Source organism: Symphalangus syndactylus, chromosome 5 (genome assembly GCF_028878055.3).
Source record: "Symphalangus syndactylus isolate Jambi chromosome 5, NHGRI_mSymSyn1-v2.1_pri, whole genome shotgun sequence".
Taxonomy (NCBI): domain Eukaryota; kingdom Metazoa; phylum Chordata; class Mammalia; order Primates; family Hylobatidae; genus Symphalangus; species Symphalangus syndactylus.
The window spans coordinates 87,882,252-87,904,607 of NC_072427.2; the positions used below are offsets into that span (position 1 = coordinate 87,882,252).

Sequence of the window (22,356 nt, forward strand, 5' to 3'; positions counted from 1 at the left end):
AGAGCCACGCTTCCACATGACGGCAAGTGCACATGCGTGACAGGCAGAGCCATGCTTCCACATGACAGCAAACTCAGACGTGCATGACAGGCAGAGCCACACTTCCACATGACAGCAAGTGCACATGTGCGTGACAGGCAGAGCCATGCTTCCACATGACAGCAAGTGCACATGTGCGTGACAGGCAAAGCCATGCTTCCACATCACGGCAAGTGTAGACGTGCGTGACAGGCAGAGCCACGCTTCCACATGATGGCAAGTGTGTGTGTCTCCGAGCTGGCTGTTTGCAGATGGAAAATACCTCAGCTATGCCCAAATGAAGATGTATTTTTATATTGAAATCATGTACTTTTTTCCTTAAAAGTCATGATGAAATCTTCCATCCATGAATCAAGGTGAATTTCCACTAAATTGCTTTAAAGAAATAGCTGTGTGTATACTCTTCGTTTTAAAAAAAAGGATCGACTCTCCATTTCCAAAGGTTCTCAGGGTTTAGCTCAGAGGGTTCAGAAATCGGAAACTGCTCTCCCTTTGTGAGTTGTGGGAGATTTTCTTCTAGTACTTTAGTTCATTGAGTTGGGGAAATAGCGATCGCCACCTCAAAGCTGCTGTGCTGAATGCTGGCTGGTGGCTATGGGCTGAGGAGGGTCTGCTCCGGCCCACCAGTCTGGGCCTCTGACTAGATGAGGCCTCAGAGGGGACAGTTCTGGAGAGGCAGGGGGCAGTGAACGCAAAGAATTTTGTTTATGGAAAAAGCCCTCTGTGCATTCTGTAATGATACTGTGCCATCTGCCTCATCCCTCACTTGTTCACCCCACGGATACGAGTGCTGCACACCCGGAGGGAAGAGGTGCCCTGTGGTCAGCACGGGGCTGGTGCCCGTCCTCAGGGATGGCAGCCAGCAGGGACTCAGGGCAGCCCAGGCCACTGTGACACCAGCAGGAGAGGGCTGGATTGGTGCCTGGAGCCCGGTCAGGGAGAGAGGGAAGGTGGGAGGCTCCCGGGAGCGTGCGCCCGGGCGGGGGAAGCACTGGGTGGGGGACCGGGAAAGGCCAGCGCAAGCTGAGTGCGCTGCATGTGTGGGAAACACACTCCATCCATTTGGTGTTTAGGGAATTTCTTTTTTAGCAGAAAGCTTTTAAATGTATAAATAACTTGCCATTAAAAAGAGAGGGAGCCAATCTGGTGGGGCAGCTGGCATGCAGAGGCCGCCACAGCCAGGTCTGTTGCTCCTTGGGCTTCTCTGCAGAGCTCGGGCAGGAGGCCCCTGAGAACCGAGGGGCACACAGTGTGTTGCTTCTGACCTTTGCCCTGCTGCTGTAAGAGGTCTTCAAGTGAACTTCCACAGCACTCCATCCGGAGGAAGCCCGCACCATGCACACCTGGACGGTCAGCATTCTGAGGACGTTTGAAAGCCTGGACCCCACCATGTAGTTCCCAAGGTCAGCACCTTCCCCCACTGCCACGGGGTGTGACATCTCCTCGTCAAGGACAAATCTTAGGATATTCTTTAAACTGTGTGATTTATAAAATATCCAGATGGCTGTTTACTTCAGCTTGGCCTTCTGTGCAAACAAGGGACCGAGAGGTAGACCCCTTTTCTGCTGGAAATGGTCTTTTCCCAATATGTGTCCAAACCTGAGAAACCTGAATGTGTCCAAACCTGAGAAAACCCAAAACACACAACACGATTTGGAAGTTCCCTTTTTTAGCATAATGGAAATGTGGGCAGAAATCATCACCATTCTCTGAGTGTTCTGAGATTTTTTTAACAAAAACATTTTATTTCAAAGGGCAGGTAAGTATTTTGCTAGACACAACTGAAAACAACGGCCAGAGAACAATCGGAGTTTGTCTTAATAACAAAATGCCATTTCTGTTTCTTACACTTCATATGACACAATACACATCTTAAATAAATAACCCACTCTGTTGCTATGTATTAAAAACAGTCCCAGGTGTGGTGTGTGTTGTGGAGCGAAGCCAGTTGCTGGGCTTGGACCCGCCAATCCCAGTGCTGGTGGGGAGGCCGCTTCCCAAGCCTCCGCCGTGCCCCTGTGCCTGAGCTGAACAGCAGCGCCGTGGCCCCGGAGGGCAGCAGGAAGGCCAGGGGCTGGGATGACGGTGACTTCGGGGCGCTCTGTGGCTAGCACGCCTGGGTGCCTCCAACCAGAGGTGCTTCCTGCCTCCTCACCCCTGGCTTCTCGACAATTAGTTTTCAGGTCAGTCCGGAACATCGTGGGTGCTGGAAAAGCCTCTGGGTTGATGTGGTGGGTCTGAGCTCCGGCTTGGTTTCCGACCTGGTTGTCGGCCTTCTTGATGTCGTGTGGCACTGGCTCTCTGCTTCTCTGCTGGCCGGCACTGTCTCGTGGGCTCTGGTGTCCTGTTTTTCCACACGGCACATACAGGTTCTCTGAAGCCACAGCAAGTGTGGCCCTCGCTCACGTTGATGTTCTGTGGCTGAAATGCCTGAGAGGGTCGGGGCTACCTGTGCACCCCCCACTCTCCCGGCCTTGCTGTCACACATGCATTTGGGTGGCTGCATGCGCACACGCCTGCGAGGCCAGGGCCAGCCGGGTCTTCCGTCCTCTGGCTCGGCTCAGGCAGCAGTTCCTGCAGACTTTTCTCACTGCTGTTCAGCTCTATGTATCCTTTAAAATAGCACCAGGAGTTCTCAGGTTGGCTTCTGTGTCTTTTCCAGGTGCATGTGCAAAAGGCAAAGGGAGGTCGCTCTTTCCATGCAGGGTCCTTTGTCTGAACTGTCCTTGAAAGGCAGTTGTGAAGGGAGGGCCCAGACCCCCTCCACGGGACTGGGGGTGGGGTGTCACTGTTCCTTAAATCTGAAAGGATGAAAGAAGAGCTGCTCTAACAGCCAGCAGTGGCTCCGCAAGAGATGCTGAACCTCACACACCATGCGCAAATCCCATGGGGAGCCAGCTGCCCTCCCGGCCCAGCGGGGAGCCACCTCCTCTCCTGCAGGGGTGCTGGACACTGGATAAACCCTTGCACCTTTCCCACAGCCTCCTGGGGGCCAGGAAGGAGTGAGAGGGAGAACCAAGGAGGGGAGGGAAAAGAGGAGGGAGGGAGAAGGGGGCGAGCAGGAAGGCAAGGAGAGCTCGAGGGGCTGCAGCTCCAACAGAATGCCAAAGACGGCAATTCCTTCACATCTTCCACTGACGGTTTGAGGAGAGATTACCACTAACCCATCCAAACAGAGGTATTTATTAGAAAAGAAAAAGCAAGACTGAAGGTGGCGTGCCGTGAAACGATAAGCCACACGTTTTCTTTCTTTTAGGGAAAGCCAGGTGGGGAAGGCAGATAGGACAGAAGGCGCCCTGGAGCCGGCTTTCACGCACGGAGACAGGGCCCAAGTGGGACTTACGGAACTTGGTCCCCCGTAGCCGACCCTGGGCAGCTCAGCTCCTTGTGTATGAGGCGGATCAGGAACTGCACCAAAACAAAGGTGAGCCCACCTGTTACTGGAGCAGGCACAGGGCGGCCCGCGCTGTGGGCACCGTGAGGACCTGGCCTGCAAGGCCTGGGCAGGTGGCTCTCTCCCCACAGCACCTTCCCTGGGGTCACCTCCCTGCAAGAGCAGTGGGGCCGGCATGCTCAGCCCGAGGCCGTGGCTCCTGTGGGCAGGGCTGTCTGATGAGGGCCCACGAAGAACCAGGAGTTGCCCTGAGAACAAGGCTTTTGGGAAAGATGCAGCCTGAAACACTTCTGGGTTCAAGTCATGTTTAGAATAAAATTAATCCAATCATAAAGTGTCCACAGGGGGAAAAAGAAAATAAAGACAAGAGGACCATAATGCTGGTGGCCCAGGGGGTGGACCTGTGAGCTTCTCAGGCGACTCTAAAGCCAGGTTAGCGTCTCCTCTGATGCCACCCCGGGGTCTGAAGAGGCTGTCATAGGACAGCTGCACCCCACTGGGAGCCCCTTGGAGGCCAGGCCTGGCCAGGGCCCAGGGCTTTCCACCAACATCACTGCCTCAGCCTTGGCTCCTCTCTGGACCTAGAGCTTTAACTCCGTGCCCTTCACATGTTCGAGGGCTCAACGCCAGCCCGCAAATCCAGACAAATGATTGTGCTACCTCCAGTTTAACTAGTGCATTTTCCAGTGTGGATCCACTCTCTCCCCAAGTGTGACATCAGCCCACAGGAGGGCTCTCCCTGGACGTGGCCCCTCATTCTTAGAGGCAGCAGATGCCCTCAGACCCAGGGTGGATCACTGGTCCAGGGGAGGCAGGGAAGGGGTGCTGGAGGGTCTCGAGGGGCTACTTAAAAACCAAACACATGGCCCCACCCCCAAGCCTCAGGTCAGAGCTCTAGAAGGCAGAAACTCTTCTATTTCCTTAGGTGCTTATGGTTCAAGTAGGAGCTTAGGAGTCCCTTGTATGAAGTGAGTTCAAGCTGGAGAGAACAGGGGCCCCTCCTACAGATAAGATGAATCCAGCTGCTCTGCTTGGTGCATGAAAGGTGTTTGCGACAATTAGGTGGTAAAGGTCGTGGGAACACGGCAGGTACTAACAATAGTGCTGGTGGCAATAGCAAGATTTTTGTTAAATAAATCCATCTGTGTGAATCTGAACCTCTAGCTCCAACTATCGGCACAGGCTTGTTGTTTGAGCCGGTACCTTACCCACATCTACATCCTGCCAAGTGTGATGTATGAAAAGTGCTAGCCCGAAGAGGCCTATGATTATGAAAAGCCGATCATTAAGAGAGAGAAAAAGATGAAGAATGTAGTAGCAAGTGTTATCTGTGGGTATGGGATGAACTGTAAATGATAACAGTTCTGAAGAACAGAGATCCAATTTCAAAACATGCCCACGTGTTTGGCTCACGCATGCAAGAATGACCAACAAGGAGGGGCCCTGCCAACTCCAGGAGCCCAGGCGACACGCACTGGAGACCTGAGTCTCCAGGGCATGGAGTTAAAGCTCTGGGTCCGGAGAGGAGCCAAGGCTGAGGCAGTGATGTTGGCAGTCCTGCAGGCCCCGGAGCTGGCCATCAGTGTGCGTTGTGAGGCAGGAAGCATGGTGCCCTCCGGCCCCCCAGGACACCTGCTCAGATCATGGAGGTTCTCAGCCCCAGAATTGGGAGGAAACACTTGTCTATTTTGGTGAAAAGATACCAAAAAGCATGTTGATCAGTGAAGAGAAAAAGGTATGTCTAGTTCTTAGGTTTGAAAAGCCCAACTCAAGCTCACGGGCCTGCTGCACATCCTGGTACAGTTCCTTCTCCACTGCAACAAGCCCCCATCTCCCAAGTGCTTCAACTTTAGGTCTCTTTCTTCCAATGCAGCAAATCCAGCTTCCTCTGGTTATTATTTACCTGTCGTGTACTTTCCCATTCTTTTACTTTTGTCTTTTCGGAATTCCAGCGTAGCAGGTGTGTTTCTTGTAAATAACCAGTGCCTGTATTTTTAAAAGCAACCTGACAATCTCTGCTCCTAACTGATGAGTTTAGTTCATTTATTGTTCCTGTGTTGCTGGTTTGCTGGGATCATTTTCATCCATGTTGCTCTGTATTTCTGTATTTACCCTGTTTTTTCTATGCTTCCCCTGACCCTAGGTTCTCTTAGATTAAGTCTTCATTTCCCTGTATTGCCTTGAAGGTTATACATGCTCTTGCTATTGGCTTGACAATATAAGAACTGCAGTGTGCTGGAACTCTCATTGTCCCACTTGTACCTTACATTTTCAGTATTTCAGTTCTTTTTTTATATTGCCCAAATTCGTCATTATTGCTGTTGTTTTAAACTAAGAGTCAGAAAGCTTTTTCTGTAAAGGTCTAGATAGTAAATATTTCAGGCTTTGCAGCCATATGGTCTCTGTTGCACATTCTTTTGTTGATTTTTTAAAGACATATTTAAAAATATAAACCATTCCCAGCTGGAGCATCATACAAAAATAGGCCACAGTTAGCTGGCCCCTATTTTATATGGTCAATACTCATTTAGATTCATCCTTAGGAATATCACTTTTTTTTGCTTGCATTTCTCCTTGCATCTCAGACTTTCCTTCTGGATCTATCTTCCTTCTTTAAATACATTGTTTAGCAATTTTTGCTGGGAGCATCTTTCGTTAAAAATGTTTTCACTTCACCCTTACTCTTGCATGCAAGTTTATCTAGGTACAGAATTCTAAGTCATTTGATTTCTGAATCTAAGAATGTTTGTCTTTCATGTATCTGGAAAATTCTCAGCTATTTTCACTTAAAATATTGCTTCAAATCCAGTCTATTATCTTCCTCTGGAATTACTTTCAGATAATATTAGGCCATCTCATTTGGTCCTCCATTTTATATTTAATTTCTCTTTAATATTTTCCATCTTTTTGTGCTGAATTCTGGATAATTTCTTCATATCTATATTTCACTTCAGTAATCTTCTCTTCAGCTGTATCTAATTTGCTTTTCTAACCCATCCATTGAGTCTTTTTCCAGGCTAAAGATCACATTTTTCATTTCTATAACTCCTGTTTGGTTGTTTTTGAAGCCTGCTCTGTCTTTTTGATAGTGTCTTGTTCTTTTTTCATGAGGTCAGTTCCTTTTTCTTATATCATTAGTAACATTGCATAAATTTATTTTTAGTTTATATAACTCTTTTATCTGCAGTTTTGGGGGAGTCCAAGTCCACCATTTTTTTATGTCTGTTACTGTCATTCAAAGTGGATTGCTTCCTTATGTTTCATGATTTTGGATTGTGAGCTCATCTTTAGTAGGGTGTTAGCTACAGAAATCCTATGCTGCAGGGTTGAGATTTGTCCCTATTTGCTTCTGCATTATCACTGCCTAAGGACCAACTTTGCTCATTTAAAATATATTTATATAAGCTCAAAGATTAAAGCTGACTGTGCAGAGGTCTATGGCTAAATATGTTCAAGGGAGATTTTTTCCCCATAATCTGGCTAAGATGGGCAGATTCCCATTATCTTCCTGTGCCAGTGTGCAGATATCATCTAGTACACTCCTTCACTGCAAGCATGGCTCTTTGAGGGTCCTGGCTCTATGACGAAGTCTCCAGTTCCAAATCTTCATCTTGTGCCAACCTAACGCCTTGTCTCTTACCCAGTGTGGACACAACCACCCCAACCCGTTGATTCCTGAGATTGTGTATTTATATTGCCTTTACAATTCTGGCTCCTGGGGAATTCCTTTACTTTCTTATGAGTTTGGCTAAGCATCAAAACAATTTTCAATATATATTACCAGATATTTCTGAAGAAGATATTTCAGATTCTCTGAACAGTTGTAATGACAGGAATTTTACTGCTACTTAGTGGAAATCCATCTGGAGGCTTCATTAGAACATTCAGGCATTAAAAAAACCCACAGATGATCCAAAGAACAGCCATTGAAACCTAGTAAATTCATAGGTTGACAGTTGGTATTTGATTTTGTATGTGGTGGGGAAGTTGAGTTTTAGAATTTCCTGGAATTAAAATATAAGACTTTAATTGAGTTGATATTTCTAAAATTCTCAACTCATTTTTATTGGGATCAGCCTAAGGTTTTGTCTGCTGAAGTGAGAGGAGAGGCATGGCTGTGGGTCTGGGGACTTTGTGGCCAGGTGACTTGTAAAGATGTGTATGCGCCCCTCACAAGTGCACATCTATGTGACTGTGACATCATCACTGGTCTTCCCTACCTAGGGGAAAACCTCAAACTTTCTCAACACAGGAGGGCACAGAAGCAGGAGCCCAGAGAAAAGGCGGCAGAAGCCAGAAGGCAACTCGGCGTCTGCACTGGCAACCTCTTCCCTCCTTTATTCTCTCCCATCCCTTCAGGTGAAAGAAGTTGGGGCCACTCCCGCCGTCTGACAGCATGGCTGCAGGAGGGACACCAGGACACTGATGACCACTGGGAGGCCGGGCTCTATGTATCATCTGCTTTAATTCCACAACAATCTTGTCACTGGGTGCCATTATCATGCCCATTTTAAAGCTGTGGAAGCTGTGGAGCAGAGGTTATGAAACCTGCCCAAGTCACACACATGACAGGTGACAGGCAGGATCCAGAGCCACAGAGCTCTGTGCTCCTGGCCTTTGTGCTATCCCGCCCAAGGCTGCAGAGCAAGACTGTCCTGCTTCTGTTTCTGACCTTTTCTAATCAGAGAGAGAAGGAGCTTTAGACCATGCATATTTAGAAAAGATGGGAAGACCCACACCTCTCTGACAACTCAGGAATGCATGGGAGAAAGTTCCACCAGTGTTTGGCCACAACCACAGAGATCTGCATTCAAGGTGGATTGGACTAAAAATAGGCCGACTTACCAGTAAGGCACAGGCATCTGCACACATCAGCATGTAAAACACATTGCTCCAGCCGGACGGGGAGAGGAGCCCAGCCAGCAGGGGGCCCAGGGCTGCTCCTGAAATCAGGCAAATGGACACACATGGTGCTGTTTAGAGACCACACAGAATGGGGCTCAACACCTCACTCACAATGAAAGGAAAACATGGAACTACACTACCTCGTCCTGACCTATCAGATTGGGAGCGGGTAAAAGGCCTAGTGTAGGGTGAGCCTTTCAAATCTGAAAACCTGAAATCCAAAATGCTCCAGAATTCGTAACTTTTTGAGTGCCGACACTCAAAGGAAATGCTCGCTGGGGCATTTCAGAATTGGGATTTGAGATGCTCAACCAGTATAATGCAAATATCCCACAATCTGAAAAAATAAAAAGACATAACCACTTCTGGTCCCAAGCACTTCAGATAAGGGTACTCCACCTGTACGCCTCAGTACTGGGAAGGCAAAGCTGGTACAGCCTTTTCCCAGAACCATCCTAAAAATGTGGGTTGACATTGCAATGTTCATTCTTTTCATCCAACACTCCCATTATTTTCTTGAGTACATGTAAGGAAATCTGAATTCAGTGCACAATCTTAGATATTCTTACGCCATAAAAACGTAACTGGGTAAAATTTGAATAAGATTTGTAGATACTAATATTCTTTCAATGCTCACTTTCTGATTCTGATCATTGCACTGTGGTCTGTCATGGAATTCCTTGTTTTTAGGAAGTACGTGAATAGTTATGAGTAAAGGGGCAGCATGTGTGCATCTTACTCTTAAGTGGTTCAGAAAAATTATGCATGTATGTGTGCATATATGTGTGTGTGTGTAAAAACACGAGGGGTGCATGATGAACCACATGTACTAAAATGTCTGAATTCTTTGAACTATTTCTGCAACTTTCTTGAAGTCTGAAATTATGTCAAAATGTTTTTTTAAAAGATGAAAAAAAAATAAAGTATCCCCCTAAATGCCCAAGGACTGCTGTTTAAGAATGTGTTTTGTAGCATCTGATGCATTTTACCAAGAGGGACTGAAATTAATTCTGATACACATGTAGGATGGCCTGTTTTGGTAGATGCATGGGAAAAAGCATGAAGAATGCACCAAGCTATAAACTGACATTCGACTCTGAGAGGTAAGATAACCAGGGTCTTTCATGCCCTAGGCACTCATTTTTTTCAAGTGTTCACAAAGTGCACTTCCTATTTTATAATCCCAGGAGCAATTGTATGGTTTTTTTTTTTTTTATTCTCAGAACTTCCAGGTAAACATGGTCGGCTACTCATGTGTTATCTCCACACCCCCCAAGCAACATGAACTGCACCATCACTAACTTCTAAAGGTGATAAATCCTCCCACCGAAGGGCACATAGTTTTGGAAGATGGACACAGAAGGGCTGACAGCTAACACAGCCTCCAGTGTTCCCTGCTCCACTGAGCATCCTCAGAGGGAGACAGCACAGGGACACCTGGAGCAGAGCGAGGCCCAGCGGAGCACAAGAGACAGGAAGAAGGAAGGAGGAAGGCAGGGGGAAGGGAAGGGGGTCAGCAAGAGAAAAAGGGTGCATGGGTTGAGTCTTTTATCACAAAGTGTGAGCTACATTCCCTCTGCCGCACCTCGGATCCCAGGTCTCTTTTCTCATCCTCACTAATAAAGAGACTCCTCCTGACGCCCCGTGCAGGAGAGCGCAGCTTAACCCGTGGGGACACTAAGCCCAGTGCAGGACAGGGATGCTCACCTAACAGGCAACGGGGGATCTGGGGAAAGACACCAGCTTCCACCAAGCAGCCACCCATGGTTCCATGCCATGGCAAGGATGTCGGCAGCTGGACCCAGGCTCCCCTGGGCACTGAAGGAGTCTCCTCCTCCAGGTTCCGCAGGGTCCCACTGCCTGGAGACCAGCAGCCAGCACACCGTCCCCACAGAAAGACTTCAAACCACTATGCAGGGCCCCTTCTTCCATGGGAAGTGATGAAGGGGCAACCAAGGTCTGCCCTGTGTCTGGGGAACGCCCCAATGCGAAAGCAAGCAAGCTGGGAGGAGGGAGCCTGGAGGAGAAGAACATTCCCAGAGCTCATAGCACCCCCAGAGAGCCAACAGAAGACTAAGTTGAACCTCAGGACACTCCCCCCTCCCCCTTTTTTTTGTGGCTGAAAACCTGTTATCAATTTCACATGATTCAGTCTAACATGAAATAAAACAGGACGCACTGAAAGGGCAGAGAAACATCAGTAAACATTGAAAATATGGCAGGAAAAGTAAAATGGTCGATACAAAGGTGGAAAATACAGTCAAGAATCTCCCTGAGAAAGTATGAGAAAGAACAGGGAGACAGGCAGGAAGGGAAAGAAAGAAAGGAAAGTTGAAGGATTAATCCAGAAAAGCCTACATCTGACTAATACATTTTCCAGAAAGAAAAAACAAATCAGAAAATGGTAGGAAAACTTATCAAACGAATAGGGGCCCAATTCCCCTAAAGTGAAGGGCAGTTGTTTCCAGACTGAAGGCGCCACCAGGTGCCCAGGACAGTGGATGAAGAAAGGCTCCAGGGGTAAGGAAGGGAACCTGGAGATTTCTAAGAGAAAAAAGAGAGGGTCAGAAAGCAAGGCTGGGGTCAGAATGTCTGTGAACGTGTCAGTGATGGCAATGGGGGCTGGAAGACGGGGGTTCTGAAGAGAAGGTGTTTCCACGTCCACATTGCCTCAGGCGAGAGCAGAATCCAGCCATGACGCACTTGTAAGCTTGCAGAACCCACCTCCCCTGACTCAGGAAGCTGCGGAGACAGTTTCCACCACAGGAATGGTAAACAGGGGTCTAGACTGCTAGGGCTGTGTCGCAGGCAAGAGAGGAGGGACTCCCAGCACCGTGGTGACAGGTGCTCTGGGGCCAAGCTGCGCAGTGGGCGGAGTGAGGCTGATGGTGTGAAAGGGGTGGGGCAGGGCAGGATGGCGACCACGGTGCAGGGAAGGAAGAACTTTGTCGGAAATGTAGAAAAGATGAGATGTTTACTTACCTGGGAGAAAACAAGATGTATCTATTGAGGGTGCATAACTAAAGTTTCTTTCTTGGCTGGAAAGTGAAGGGCAGAAGCATGGCCAGTATAACTGAGGAGGGGGGGTAGGCAATGTCGGGGTGGAAGGGAGCCAGGTCCCCTCTTCCGTAAGAGAAGCACAGCTGATGATGTTAAGATGATGAACCAAGAAACATGCAAATACGGAGGTAAGCGGAGAGAGGCAGCTGAAATTGGCTGCCTCTAGAAAGAGAGGGCTGGGGAGGGGGACGGAACGCCGCTGTACAACATAATAAGCTTGTAGGACTGTCTGGCTTCTAAGGTACATTATATTTTACTTTAATAAATAAAAATTAACTTAAAAAAATGCAGTGCTCTATTTAATTGCTCTGCATGAAATGTACAGAAACGGCAACCTCTGCGATTCTAAGCACTGCGAAGGTCCCAGGCGCACACCGTGTCAACCAACCGTGTGGCACTTGGGAGAAGGCAGGGGTGATTTACGATTAGTCATGCTTTGCCTCCACCCGAGTCACTGCCAAGGAGTGGACAGTGGCACTAAATAAGCATGCGGCAACTCCCTCGGGAAGGGACTTGGCTGACATGGTGGCCTTCCCACTGGAGCCTGTACTTTGTCTTGCTGGGCAGCACTCATGGAAGGAATCATGACCGAGGCGTGGTGGTGGGGGTGGGCAGGCCTGAGCGCCGTTTCCATGGTGACCATTTACTGAGCAGGCAGCAGGCACTGATGGGCAGTGGAGCCTGGAGGAGTCGGGTCCTGGTCCTGCCTCTGGTGTAACGCAGCAGCCATCAAGGTGGGCCCGGCAGCTCCACGGACAGTCAGGACTTGGTGCAGGTTAACAGAAGGCCAGAGGGGGTCCGGTGTGTGTGCCACCTTCCTTGTGAGGGGCCGAAGGCATTCAGAACTGCGCCTCCCTCCACCTGCTCGGGGGCAGTGGTGGGCAGTGGCCTCTGTTCACAGATGCAGGGTCTCCACCCTTAGCCACACACTTCTGCTTCCCTCTCATTTTGAGAATATGAAGAAAAATGTGTTTTTTCACCTAGCTCATGATTTCCTTCTCTCTTTTTACGCTGATCCTCTGCTTTTAAAAACAGCCATTGGGGTTGCCAGTAGAGCGCCAAGTTAGCTTTAAGAACAGGGTTTCACAGCGGAGTCAGACTGAATCACAGACCGCAGGCCACTGGGGCACAAGGCCAAGAGAACGCTGCGTAGTCACAACGTCAATCAGAAATGAGCTCAGCCCCGCAGTGCCCCGACTTCCTACCGAGATGCCCAAGACAGAAGATCAGAGGGGTGACCACTGCTGCCACCCAATACACTCAAAGCCCCTCTGGATCCAGTGAAAGGAAGGAACCAACATGAAGGGCAGAGACGAGGCTGGTCTGGTCTCACTTTGGTGAACAGCAAAAGCCAAAGCGTGGCTTTCTGAGCGACAGCCACCCTGCCCACCGCTTCTCAGAACCAGGCTGTGTGTCACATGACAACGGCCACCCTGCCCGCCACTTCTTAGAACCAGGCTGTGTATCACACAAAGCCAGCCCTGGCAATGCAGCAGCAGCCCTGCCCGCCGCTTCCCAGAACAAGGCCAGAACAAGGAAACGCAGAACAAGGAAACGCAGCAGCAGTGTGGAGCTGGGGTTCCCACCACCCAGGGCTGGGCAGGGGCGCCTGGGGCCTGTCCGGCCTGGCTCCTCACTGTGCAGTCAGCTGCCTGGGCCCTGGCTGCGATTCTAACTGTCTGGGAGCAGCTCATTCAGTTCACTGGGATACAGCAAAGAAGCAGGCAAATCCCGTCCTCCTGGAGCTTCCGTTCCAGTGTCAGGAGACAGAGGAGACAAAGCAGAGGAGTGTACCAAATCCCACTGCGGATGGGGAGAGCGCTCCGGAGAACAGACCTGGGAGAGGGGCCTGGAGGCCAGGTTAGAAGGGTTCACGTGTTCTCAGCAGGGTGGTCCCAGGAAGTCTCGCTGAGAGGATATCTGGGCAAAGACTCAAGGCAAGAGGGAGTGCGGCTCGAGGTCACCTGTGGGGACCTTCCCAGGCACGGGGCGTGGCCAGAGCAAAGCGCCCGCACAGGGGCCAGCCTGGCCTTCGGAGGAGCAGCAGGGAGGCCATGTGGCGGGAGGGCTTTGCATTCTGCATCACTGAAACAGCAGTGGGCACCCAGAAACGTGCTGTGATGTTGCCACCTGCTGGCACCAAGGCCAGGGGCAGCCAAGAGCAACATCAGCTCCCTGCACGAGCCAGCAGGAAGGCTCCAGCACCAGGTTCTGGCTGACCTGGGTTTACTGAGCCACCTTCATCTAGCAAACACTCGGCTTTACTGGAGACCCCCACGCAGCAAGTGACACACCAGGTTGGCACCCCAGACCCTCCTTATTAGCTGTGAGAGCCACACCAGGCAGCCCCCCATTACGTCCCCTATGTAGGAAGGACCCTCCTGATCTTTACCTGGCAGGTGTGGCAGCTCCTGATCTTCGCCTGGCAGGCACAGCCACTGTGGGTGCTCCCCATACAAGGGCTCAGGGAAGGCCACGGCCGTGCTGTCAGGCTGCACATGGGCGAGGAGACTGGCGCTCTGCCAGCTCCCACCTGCCTGCTCCCTAAGGGGATGGCTTGCTTATTCTGCCACCTTTTTAAATTCCAGAATATGCCACTGAATTATCTTCAAGAGCTTCGATGATGCTGGTAACACTCAGAACCCTGTATGCTTTTGGACCAATTAGTTTTTCTGTAATTTAAATAAGATTCTGCCTTTCTTGAGATGAAGGCAATAAATAATGAGTGGACTTGAGTTAGCCCATGGGCTGTAGTTTGCCAACCACTGCCTCGGGTGAAAACCTGGACACACACAGCTAGTCACACACCCATCTCTTTGAAGCCACCCAGGCATGCATGACCATCTCTGTGTGCCGATGTCCCCTGCTCATCTGCTCGTATAGTAAGAAGCCGGCCCACCCAATGTTATAGATGCAATTGGAACCCTGGGCACCTGTTCACAAGCATGTGACAATGTGATTTCCCCCAAGACACCAAACCTCCCAGAGCTAAAACTCTCGGCGCACCTACAGAGCCGGTCCCGTCGATGATGGCCGTCACGGTGGAGAGGGCGTGCGCGTTGCCTTTCAGACTTTTATGAGTCCCCTAGAAGAGAGGAAAAACAGATGTGCAGCTTGTCGCTGCAGCATGAGAAGTAAACCCAAGCCTCTGTATGATCATTTACTCAAACTGCTCTGCAGAACAACTCATCATGAGGGTGTTTCCCATTATTTAAACTCCACCCCAAGCTTGCCTTGGAGAGTTAAAACATCAAGGGGTTTTAAGAGTCAAAAATCATCAGAAATGCTTGGTTCTAGTAACAAGAACTCTTAGGATTCTCTTCAAATAAAAAGTTTGTTCAGCACAGTCCTGCTCCTCCCTGAGGCCCCAGAGCAGCGAGCGTGAGAGGCATGAAGATGCGTGACGCACGACACCGCCCTGAGCTGCGCCGGCCTTCCTTCCCAGACACATCCACGTGTCTGCTGGATTCCTCGACAGCCGGGGCCTTCCTGGGACCCCTGTCAGATGTCTCTGCAGGACCTAAAATTCAACCTGATCGATAGCAAACGCCAGGGGAAGAAGGGAGGAGGGGAGAGCTGAGAAACCAAGGCTGGTGCAGGTCCTCAGTGAGCAGCCGCCAGGAGCTCTGGTTTTGAAAATGTTGCATGGATAACGGGAAAAAAGCACAAATTGAGGACAACGGGAGGGGAAAAAGATCAGGGGAAACAGTGCCTGGAAGCCTAAAACTATAAAAATGAACCAGCGTCCAAAAAAAAAATGCTTGTATATGCATGTAATATGTATATAAAATAAAGAACACACAATATGAAAATCATACAGAACCTATGTATTTTGAAGTCTAAAAAATAAGTGAAAGTCTCTCCTCTGCCTCTACCCCGTGAAGGCTGACCATTGCTAATGGTCTGATGTGGATCCTTCCAGAATTTTCCATGCCCATGCAGACACAAGTCTGCATGCTCACGCACACTCAGGCAGTTTCAGGACACGCCCAACACAAAGGTGACCAAGGCAGGGCATGGTACCTGGATGAGGAGGGCCAAATCCCCCAGCGCCTCTTCGTGGCCCCTCTCTCTCTGCAGAGGCGTCCAGGACAGGACCCCCTCCCCTGCCCCCTTGGATTGAAAAGGCACCTGAGTCATGAGGATGGCGCCCAAGAGCCTTTTGTTGTGCTGAACGGTGAGTTTCGCACCAACCTGCCCATGATTCTAGGAGAAGGGTGAACGGGGGGCAGGTGCAGGAAGGCTGGAGACCACAGGTGTAGGTGAGCTGCCAAACATGTGCTTCTGCAAATGCGGTTTTACTAACGGTAATGGAGGCCACTTTTGTCATGAATGGCACAGGCACATGGCAGGGTGCCCACAGGGCTAGTGTCTCTCCTGGTTCTACTCACCAGGTCGGCGGAGACGGCGGTGGTGATGAGTGCGTAGGGCCCGCTGACCAGGGCTCCGCTGAGCAGCAGCATGGCTGTGGGAGGCAGAGAGGCAGAGAATGGAAATGCCCTCCGGAGAGCCCCGCATGCATAGGAGCAGCCTGAGGTGGGCACCTGGGGAGCACAGGGAGGGGGTGCAGCAGAAACAGCTTCCTCTAAACTTGTCTAGTGAGGAGCTAAAGCAAATCGTACCCTCCCTAAGACTCAGGCTCATCTACCCTCGAAGGGCAGCAGCTGCCGCCACGAGGGAGTGAGCACAGGCCGGACCGTGGGCCTGACCCTGGGCCTGGGCTGACCCCTGCTTCATCTGCAGCAGAAAGGCCTTCCTCTCCTCACCCACAGCTGCTGCAGTACTCGCTGAGGGCAGACCCCCACCCTCTCTCTGGACCAGGTCACTTCCTAAACTCTCCTCTAGGTTCACACTCAGGTGAGGAAGCTTCTGGCCTGAGGGGTCACAGGAATTTCCGCTTCCTCTCCTGTGGGCAAGTTGCCTTCTGGGTAACGTTTAAGGGGACCACACACATCCCCACTGCTGGCTCATTAGGACAGAAAGCATACTTCTAAGTGCTGGAGGCAAAATTTGATAGCACTGCCTGCAGGGTGTTCAAAATCGTCCTTCAAGGTTATGCAACTGCTCCTGGAGGGGCAGCTGACAAAGCTGGGAGGAGGTGGCTGGGGGGGCCGCTTGCCCTGGCTCCTGGCGGGACCCTGTTCAGGTCACACCACCAGGTTCCTGGCTACCTGATGCGGCCCAAGAGCCAGCCTGGGCTGCTCTCACCACCAGGGGTGCAGGGTGCAGGTGGCAGGTCGCAGGCTGCTGCAGCCCCACCAGCCCCGCCAAGGCCCCAGGAGGGGCTGCCCTCAAGGTCACATCTGGCTTCTCCACTGAGCGCCCAGGGCCACTGCCCCAGACCAGGCTTGCACTCTCCCAGCTCACACTGAAACCCACAGACTGGCAAGCCTCGCACTGGGGAGAGGAGACCCCGGCCTCTGCAGATGGCTGTGCCCAAAGGAGGACATGGGACAATTTTAGCCACACCATGTGCTCCAGTTAAACCAGCTCAATGCACCTGTTGATTTTAATATTTCATCTGGCCAGTTGTGTGAACTTTAAAAACGTGTGTGAAAGAAAAGCAGGAAGGCCTCCATACTCACCGATGGTGGCCTCAAGCCCCATCTTGCTGATGGTGGAGAAGATGTAGAGCTGTGGACATCAAGACACAAGGTCAAAGCCATGGCTGGCTGCAAGCAGTGCGAGATTGCTGGAAATCTACTTCTCAAAAGCTTGGCGGGTGATTCTCAGGCAGCCATCCCAAGAGTGGAAACCCCTAAAAAAGAGTGACGGCCACACCCCCTCCCATCTCAGGCACTGAGCCTTGTCCCCACCACGAGAGCTTTGGACCAAGCACCCCAGGCGACCTGGGCAAGTCTGCAGGGTGCTCCCACTCTACACCCCCAGCCAAGGGCAGCCTTCCTGAGCTCCTGCCCAGCCAAGGGGCTGCCTTCTTGAGCTCCTGATTTGTGAGTCTGACTGCCAAGTCCTCAGGATGCCCACCCCCAGTGGCAGCAAGGGGCCCACCCAGGCATTTCTTCACTCAGCATTCTTTCAGGTTCTGTGTTGGGCCATGTCCAGGACCCCAAGATGGCTGAAAGCCAGGCCTTGTTCTGGGGCTAGTGGAGAGGCTGACGTGCACAGAGCTACACCGTCCACTGACAAGCCTGTTACCTCTAAAGTTACGATGATAAAAACAGTGATGATGTGCATTGTTTCTAACCCACTGCAAGGTGGTGATACTGACATCCCATTTTCCAGATGAGGGAACTGGGGCATAGATGGGGGTGTCACAGCCCAAGGTCAGGAGCTACGAAATGCTTGAAAAGTACTATGCACCATGCATCATGATGGGAGGGGTCAACGATGCCTAAGAGGTGGGGGAGGTGTTGCGGATCCCAAAGGATGGGCAGGAGCTTGTCTGGGGCAAGGGGGCACCCCAAAGAGAGGAGCAGCTTGCGCGCAGCCCATGCTAAACCAGCAGCAGCTGTGCATGTACGGGAGGGAGCCTGGTGGAGACCTGCAGGTGCCAAGGGAGGGGTCGGGGGGACAGGAGGCATGAGAGGGAATGAAGTGGGCTTGTCAGGAAAGTGGAGCATGGGCCAGATGGAAGGATGCTGGCTGGTGGGGAGCACAGTGGGGGACTGTCCGCAGGCTTTGGGGCCCAGGGAAGGCAGCAGGGCTGACCGTGGGGGCCGCGAGCAGCAGCATCAGGCCGCAGGTGGAGGCCCTTTTCTCCAGTCGGTCTGAGATCACACCTGCCAGGATCCCACCTGCAATGGAGAGGCGGGCTTCAGGCGCTGACGTCCCGGGGTATGAGCCCACAGGGAGGAAGTAGAACTGCAGGAGCTCGGAGAACGGCCTCCTCCTTTCCCAAGCCCCTCTCTCCATGCATCACGGGCAGGCAGCCTTCTCAGAGCCCTGACCTCCCCACAGGCCTCCATTGGTTGTGGTCAGATGTGAGAGTCTTGGAGACATCTGCAGGTTCAGGTTTTAGGCCAGCCTCGAAGCCCCTTTACCTATCAAGGTACTAAGGTGGCCAGTCTGTCACCTGCCCAGGAGGCAAGCTGCTGCTTTTTTTTGTTTTAGTTTTGAGATGGGGTCTCACTCTGTCACCCAGGCTGGAGTGCAATGGCATGATCACGGCTCACTGCAGCCTCAACCTCCCAGGCTCAAGCCATTCTCCCATCCCAGCCTCCCAAGGCTGGAACCACAGGCTCGAGCCACCACGCCCAGCTATGTTTTTTTTTTTTTTTTTTTTTTTTTTGTAGAGAGGGGTCTTGTGTTGTCCAGGTTGGTCTTCATAACAAGAAGACCTCAAGCGATCCTCCCAACTGGGCATCCCACAGTGCTGGGATAACCGGCATGAGCCCCTGAGCCCAGCTGGCATGCTATTTCTAAGGGAAGCTGTTCAAGTGCAGTCAGGGCCCTGGGGAGGGAGGCAGACCATAAGACCACCCCCAGGTGACGGCCTGACCCTTTTGGGCTGGGTCCACTCAGGGGATATGAGACCTTGGGGAACCCTGTTCCCTCTGAGCAGTGAATCAACTCAGAGATCACGCGCCTTGCGAAATTATTGTTGCAGCAGAACAAGTCTTAATGAACTCACCGAAGATTCCGCCCACGTCAAACAGGGTGGAGAGCTCCCCCGCTTTTTTGGCATCAAGGTGATCTATTAAAATGACAACGGAGTGTGAAACAATGAGGATCTCTTTCATGCATCACAGCGACACACCATGGCAGAACAGGACCCATGCACGAGACTCTGGTTCCATAGCTTGATTTATACCAAGGAGCAATTAGTGGTTAACTCAATTTAAAAAACAACACAGAAAGGATGAAAACACTCTTAACCAAAATCCGTGGCCTTCCTCTGCTCAGTCTAATTATCCCACCTTTGGTTCAGAGGCCCCCCAGGGGCCCCTCTGCCATGAAGTTAGATGAACGTAGGACAGAAGTGGGGTGTGGAAGGCGCCTGGATGCTCGAGCATCCTGTCACACGTGCTGTCTGACCACATGGCTTTAGAGCTGCAGATGAGGACACAGAGGCCTCCCGGCACCAGCTCAGGGTGCCCTCCACGAGGTTTTGTACAAGTTCTGGGCTTTAAGGTGGACTGAGCCGGCCACGGCGTGAGAAAGGAGACTGGGCTTAAAGGTGGACTGAGCCGGCCGGGCGTAGGAGAGGAGACTGCGAAGCATCTGGGGCGTGGGTCAAACCCAGCCGTTCCGAATCATCAATGGCATGGACAGGAAACTTTGCTTTTTTCAAACAGACTGGAAATGTCAGCAGTTCAAGACTCAAGTCCTGAGAACGTCACCCCTTTTGCAACCACAGGGGAAGAAGGGAGAAAGAAGGCCCAGCTGTGTGCAGCTCACTGGCCGAAGTGAGGCGGGGGTCACGAGGCAGGGAAGGAACCTCAGGATCCAAGGGTGCTCCTTGCTGCCTCCCCAGTCACTGGCCCTTGGGCAGGCCCTGTCCCTGCTAGGCTGTGGGGCAGTCCCCAGACCACCTCCCCAACTTCCCTCCTGGGGTATTCAGCCTCCAGCCTCGTGCTGCCAGCATTCTCCTCTGGTGGGATCTGCATCCCCAGAATAGGTGGTCTGTGCTCCTCAGCCTCCCGCATTCTCAAAGGCCTCCTCTTTGAGACATCGCCGGATCCTGCCCCTCCCTGACGGCCCAGTGTGTGTCTTCTCCTTCCTCTCGCTCTCTCTGGCTCCCTGGGCGAAGAGCCCTCCACGTGCTCCTGGACCATCCCCGCTTCCTCTCAGCCAGGGTTCGGGTTTCCCCACTCAACGGCCCCTTCCCTTAAGCACTGTTCATGCCCTCTTGTCTGTCCTGTGGTCACACATGACATGGGGGGCATGTTACTATTTCACTGGCACATTTTCTGATAATCTATAGCTGTGGCCACTGCGGGGCTTCTGAAACATAAAGCAAACTGTCGGCCCTGCCAAAAATGAGAAGCTATCTCCCAGAAGCCATTTCCAGGTCAGAGTATCAGAGATTTCTTCTCTCAGGTCTCCAGAGGCTTTGCTTCTGCTCACTGGCTGCTATGATCCAAAGTTCAGTGTAGCCCACATTTAAACGCAGGCTGCCCCAGAACAGGAAGTACCTCATGAACTGGTAGACCTAGCTGGGATAGAACGTGTCAAACGTTAAGCCCCATAAAGTTTACCATTATGGCAATACAATTTGCATATCTGAATTCTTTTTAGCCTACGTTTCATCATAGTACTTTATTCAAAAGTGTGCCTCTCAAATCACCTTTCGTGACCTTGTGTTTCCAAGACTCTAGAAGCCAGCAGATAGAAGAGTTCAGACCCCCGTCACTGTGCGGAATTTAATGTGTTCTAGCGGTGGATACTCACCCACATTCGTGATGTACAGGGGCAGCCAGAAGAGGAAAGTATAGCTGACCAGCTTGGCGAACAGCAGACACAGCGAGAACTCTATCACGCCCTGAAAGACAGAGCAGTCGGGCGTCTCCTCCAAATGTGGAGTCAGCAGGTGTGTAAATACGCAACAGAGTTAAATACGACTTCGCTCCCATAAAGACATCCTGTCTCTGGGCTGGCTTTATCACCTCCAGACACGTACTGGGGAGGGTGCTGCACCGCTGTGTGGTGTAGTGAGGACCCGGGAACAGTGGAGGGCTCACCCCAGCAGGGGCACCAGGGAGGGGCGGGGCCCCTGAGAAGGGTGGGGCCGTAGCTGCAGCTCCTTGGCCACTGTCACATGGGGTGCAGGACCAGCATGGCCAGATTTTCTGCTTTCCAAGTGAAGACAGGAAGCCCTATTTATCTATGAAACTTCTGAATTTCAAAATGGAGACTACCTTTTAGGAACAAAACCCAGTGTCTTTACATCAATGAAAACATGTACGGGTTTGATTTTCATACTACATCGCCTGGAAAACTTAGCTATTAAAGGAGTTCTCGTATAGCCGGGTGCAGTGGCCTGAGTATTGAATGGCTCTTTCTTCTTCCCTGGAACTGAAATTGTAAATTATCAAGCCACCTGGAAACACACAGATCAAACAATTCCGACCATTCTGTCAGCACACAGGCGTACAGGCTACTGAATCCCGCCTTGTGAGTACTACAAACCAGTCCATATCAGGGAAAACAATGAAAAGAGACACGTAGGTATGAGTGAGGAAATCGAGTGGTGGGTTCTGTAAAATGCCTGTTTGTGTTTGTTTTACATCTACTTTTAAAAAGAGGTGGCACTTGTGAGATAAAAATTCCAGATGCCATCTGAAAATTCAGAGTGAGAAATCCAGTAACTCTGTGGCACTGAATCCCCCAGCCGTCTGTGCACTGAAAATCAATCAAAATGGGGGCTGGGGGAACCCAGCGCTCTACTTCGCCAAGTCATTCTAAAATGAAACGAGTTGATGTCTTCACAGTTCATGAGGATGTGTACGTGTAATTTACCATATGCCTTTCACGGGCCTGGCATTGTGTTTAGTTGTCATTAAATGACCTCACTTCATCCTCAGAACAACGAGTGGTATTACCCCAGGGATGGAACCCGTGTGACAGATGAGGACATGGAGGCTCAGAGTGTGCCACACTTGCCTGGAACACTCAGCTTGGCGGTGGCAGGGGGAGGCTTGAGTGGGACCTCTGAAGCCCATACTGTCTATACCTCCACTATATAAACACCTGTATTTTTATACTAGTGTGCACCCTACTTTTAGTACAAGTATTTGGGGGTAGCTACAGAGGAAGGTATAGCAGAAAAGGTCACTAGTATTAAGGACACAATTAAAAACAAATCTTTTTACTTAAACCCAGCAGCTTCCACAGGCCGGCATGCACAGCCCTTTCCCCATGAGCTGGTGCCCAGCCTGGGCTGGGACGTTCTCCTCTGGCTGAACACTGGCTCCAGGGTCCGCCTCTGCAGGCCCAGTTTCTCCTGGGCACTGGAAGACTTTCTGTTCTGAAGCCGAGGTTCTCCCCAGTCTTTAATT

The 22,356-nt window shown here is 51.2% G+C and overlaps 1 protein-coding gene across 17 annotated transcripts in view; it reads right to left on the bottom strand.

Moving 5' to 3' along the window:
* Positions 1-1,763: 1,763 nt before the first annotated feature.
* The window catches only part of SLC37A1 (solute carrier family 37 member 1), an 82,797-nt gene continuing 62,204 nt past the window's right edge, over positions 1,764-22,356 (bottom strand). For 8 of the 17 annotated variants that reach the window (XM_063640567.1, XM_063640566.1, XM_063640563.1 and 5 more), the window contains 7 exons: positions 20,750-20,840; positions 18,990-19,052; positions 18,068-18,153; positions 16,984-17,032; positions 15,790-15,863; positions 14,405-14,483; positions 3,469-8,376 (listed from right to left, as the gene is read on the bottom strand). In XM_063640567.1, the coding sequence (XP_063496637.1) occupies positions 8,111-8,376; positions 14,405-14,483; positions 15,790-15,863; positions 16,984-17,032; positions 18,068-18,153; positions 18,990-19,052; positions 20,750-20,840 (708 nt within the window). In that variant the 3' untranslated portion in view covers positions 3,469-8,110. Of the gene's footprint in view, positions 2,841-3,382; positions 8,377-14,404; positions 14,484-15,789; positions 15,864-16,983; positions 17,033-18,067; positions 18,154-18,989; positions 19,053-20,749; positions 20,841-22,356 lie in introns of those variants that run through there. The other 9 variants (XM_055279809.2, XM_063640570.1, XM_055279808.2 and 6 more) reach the window with 4 other exon arrangements.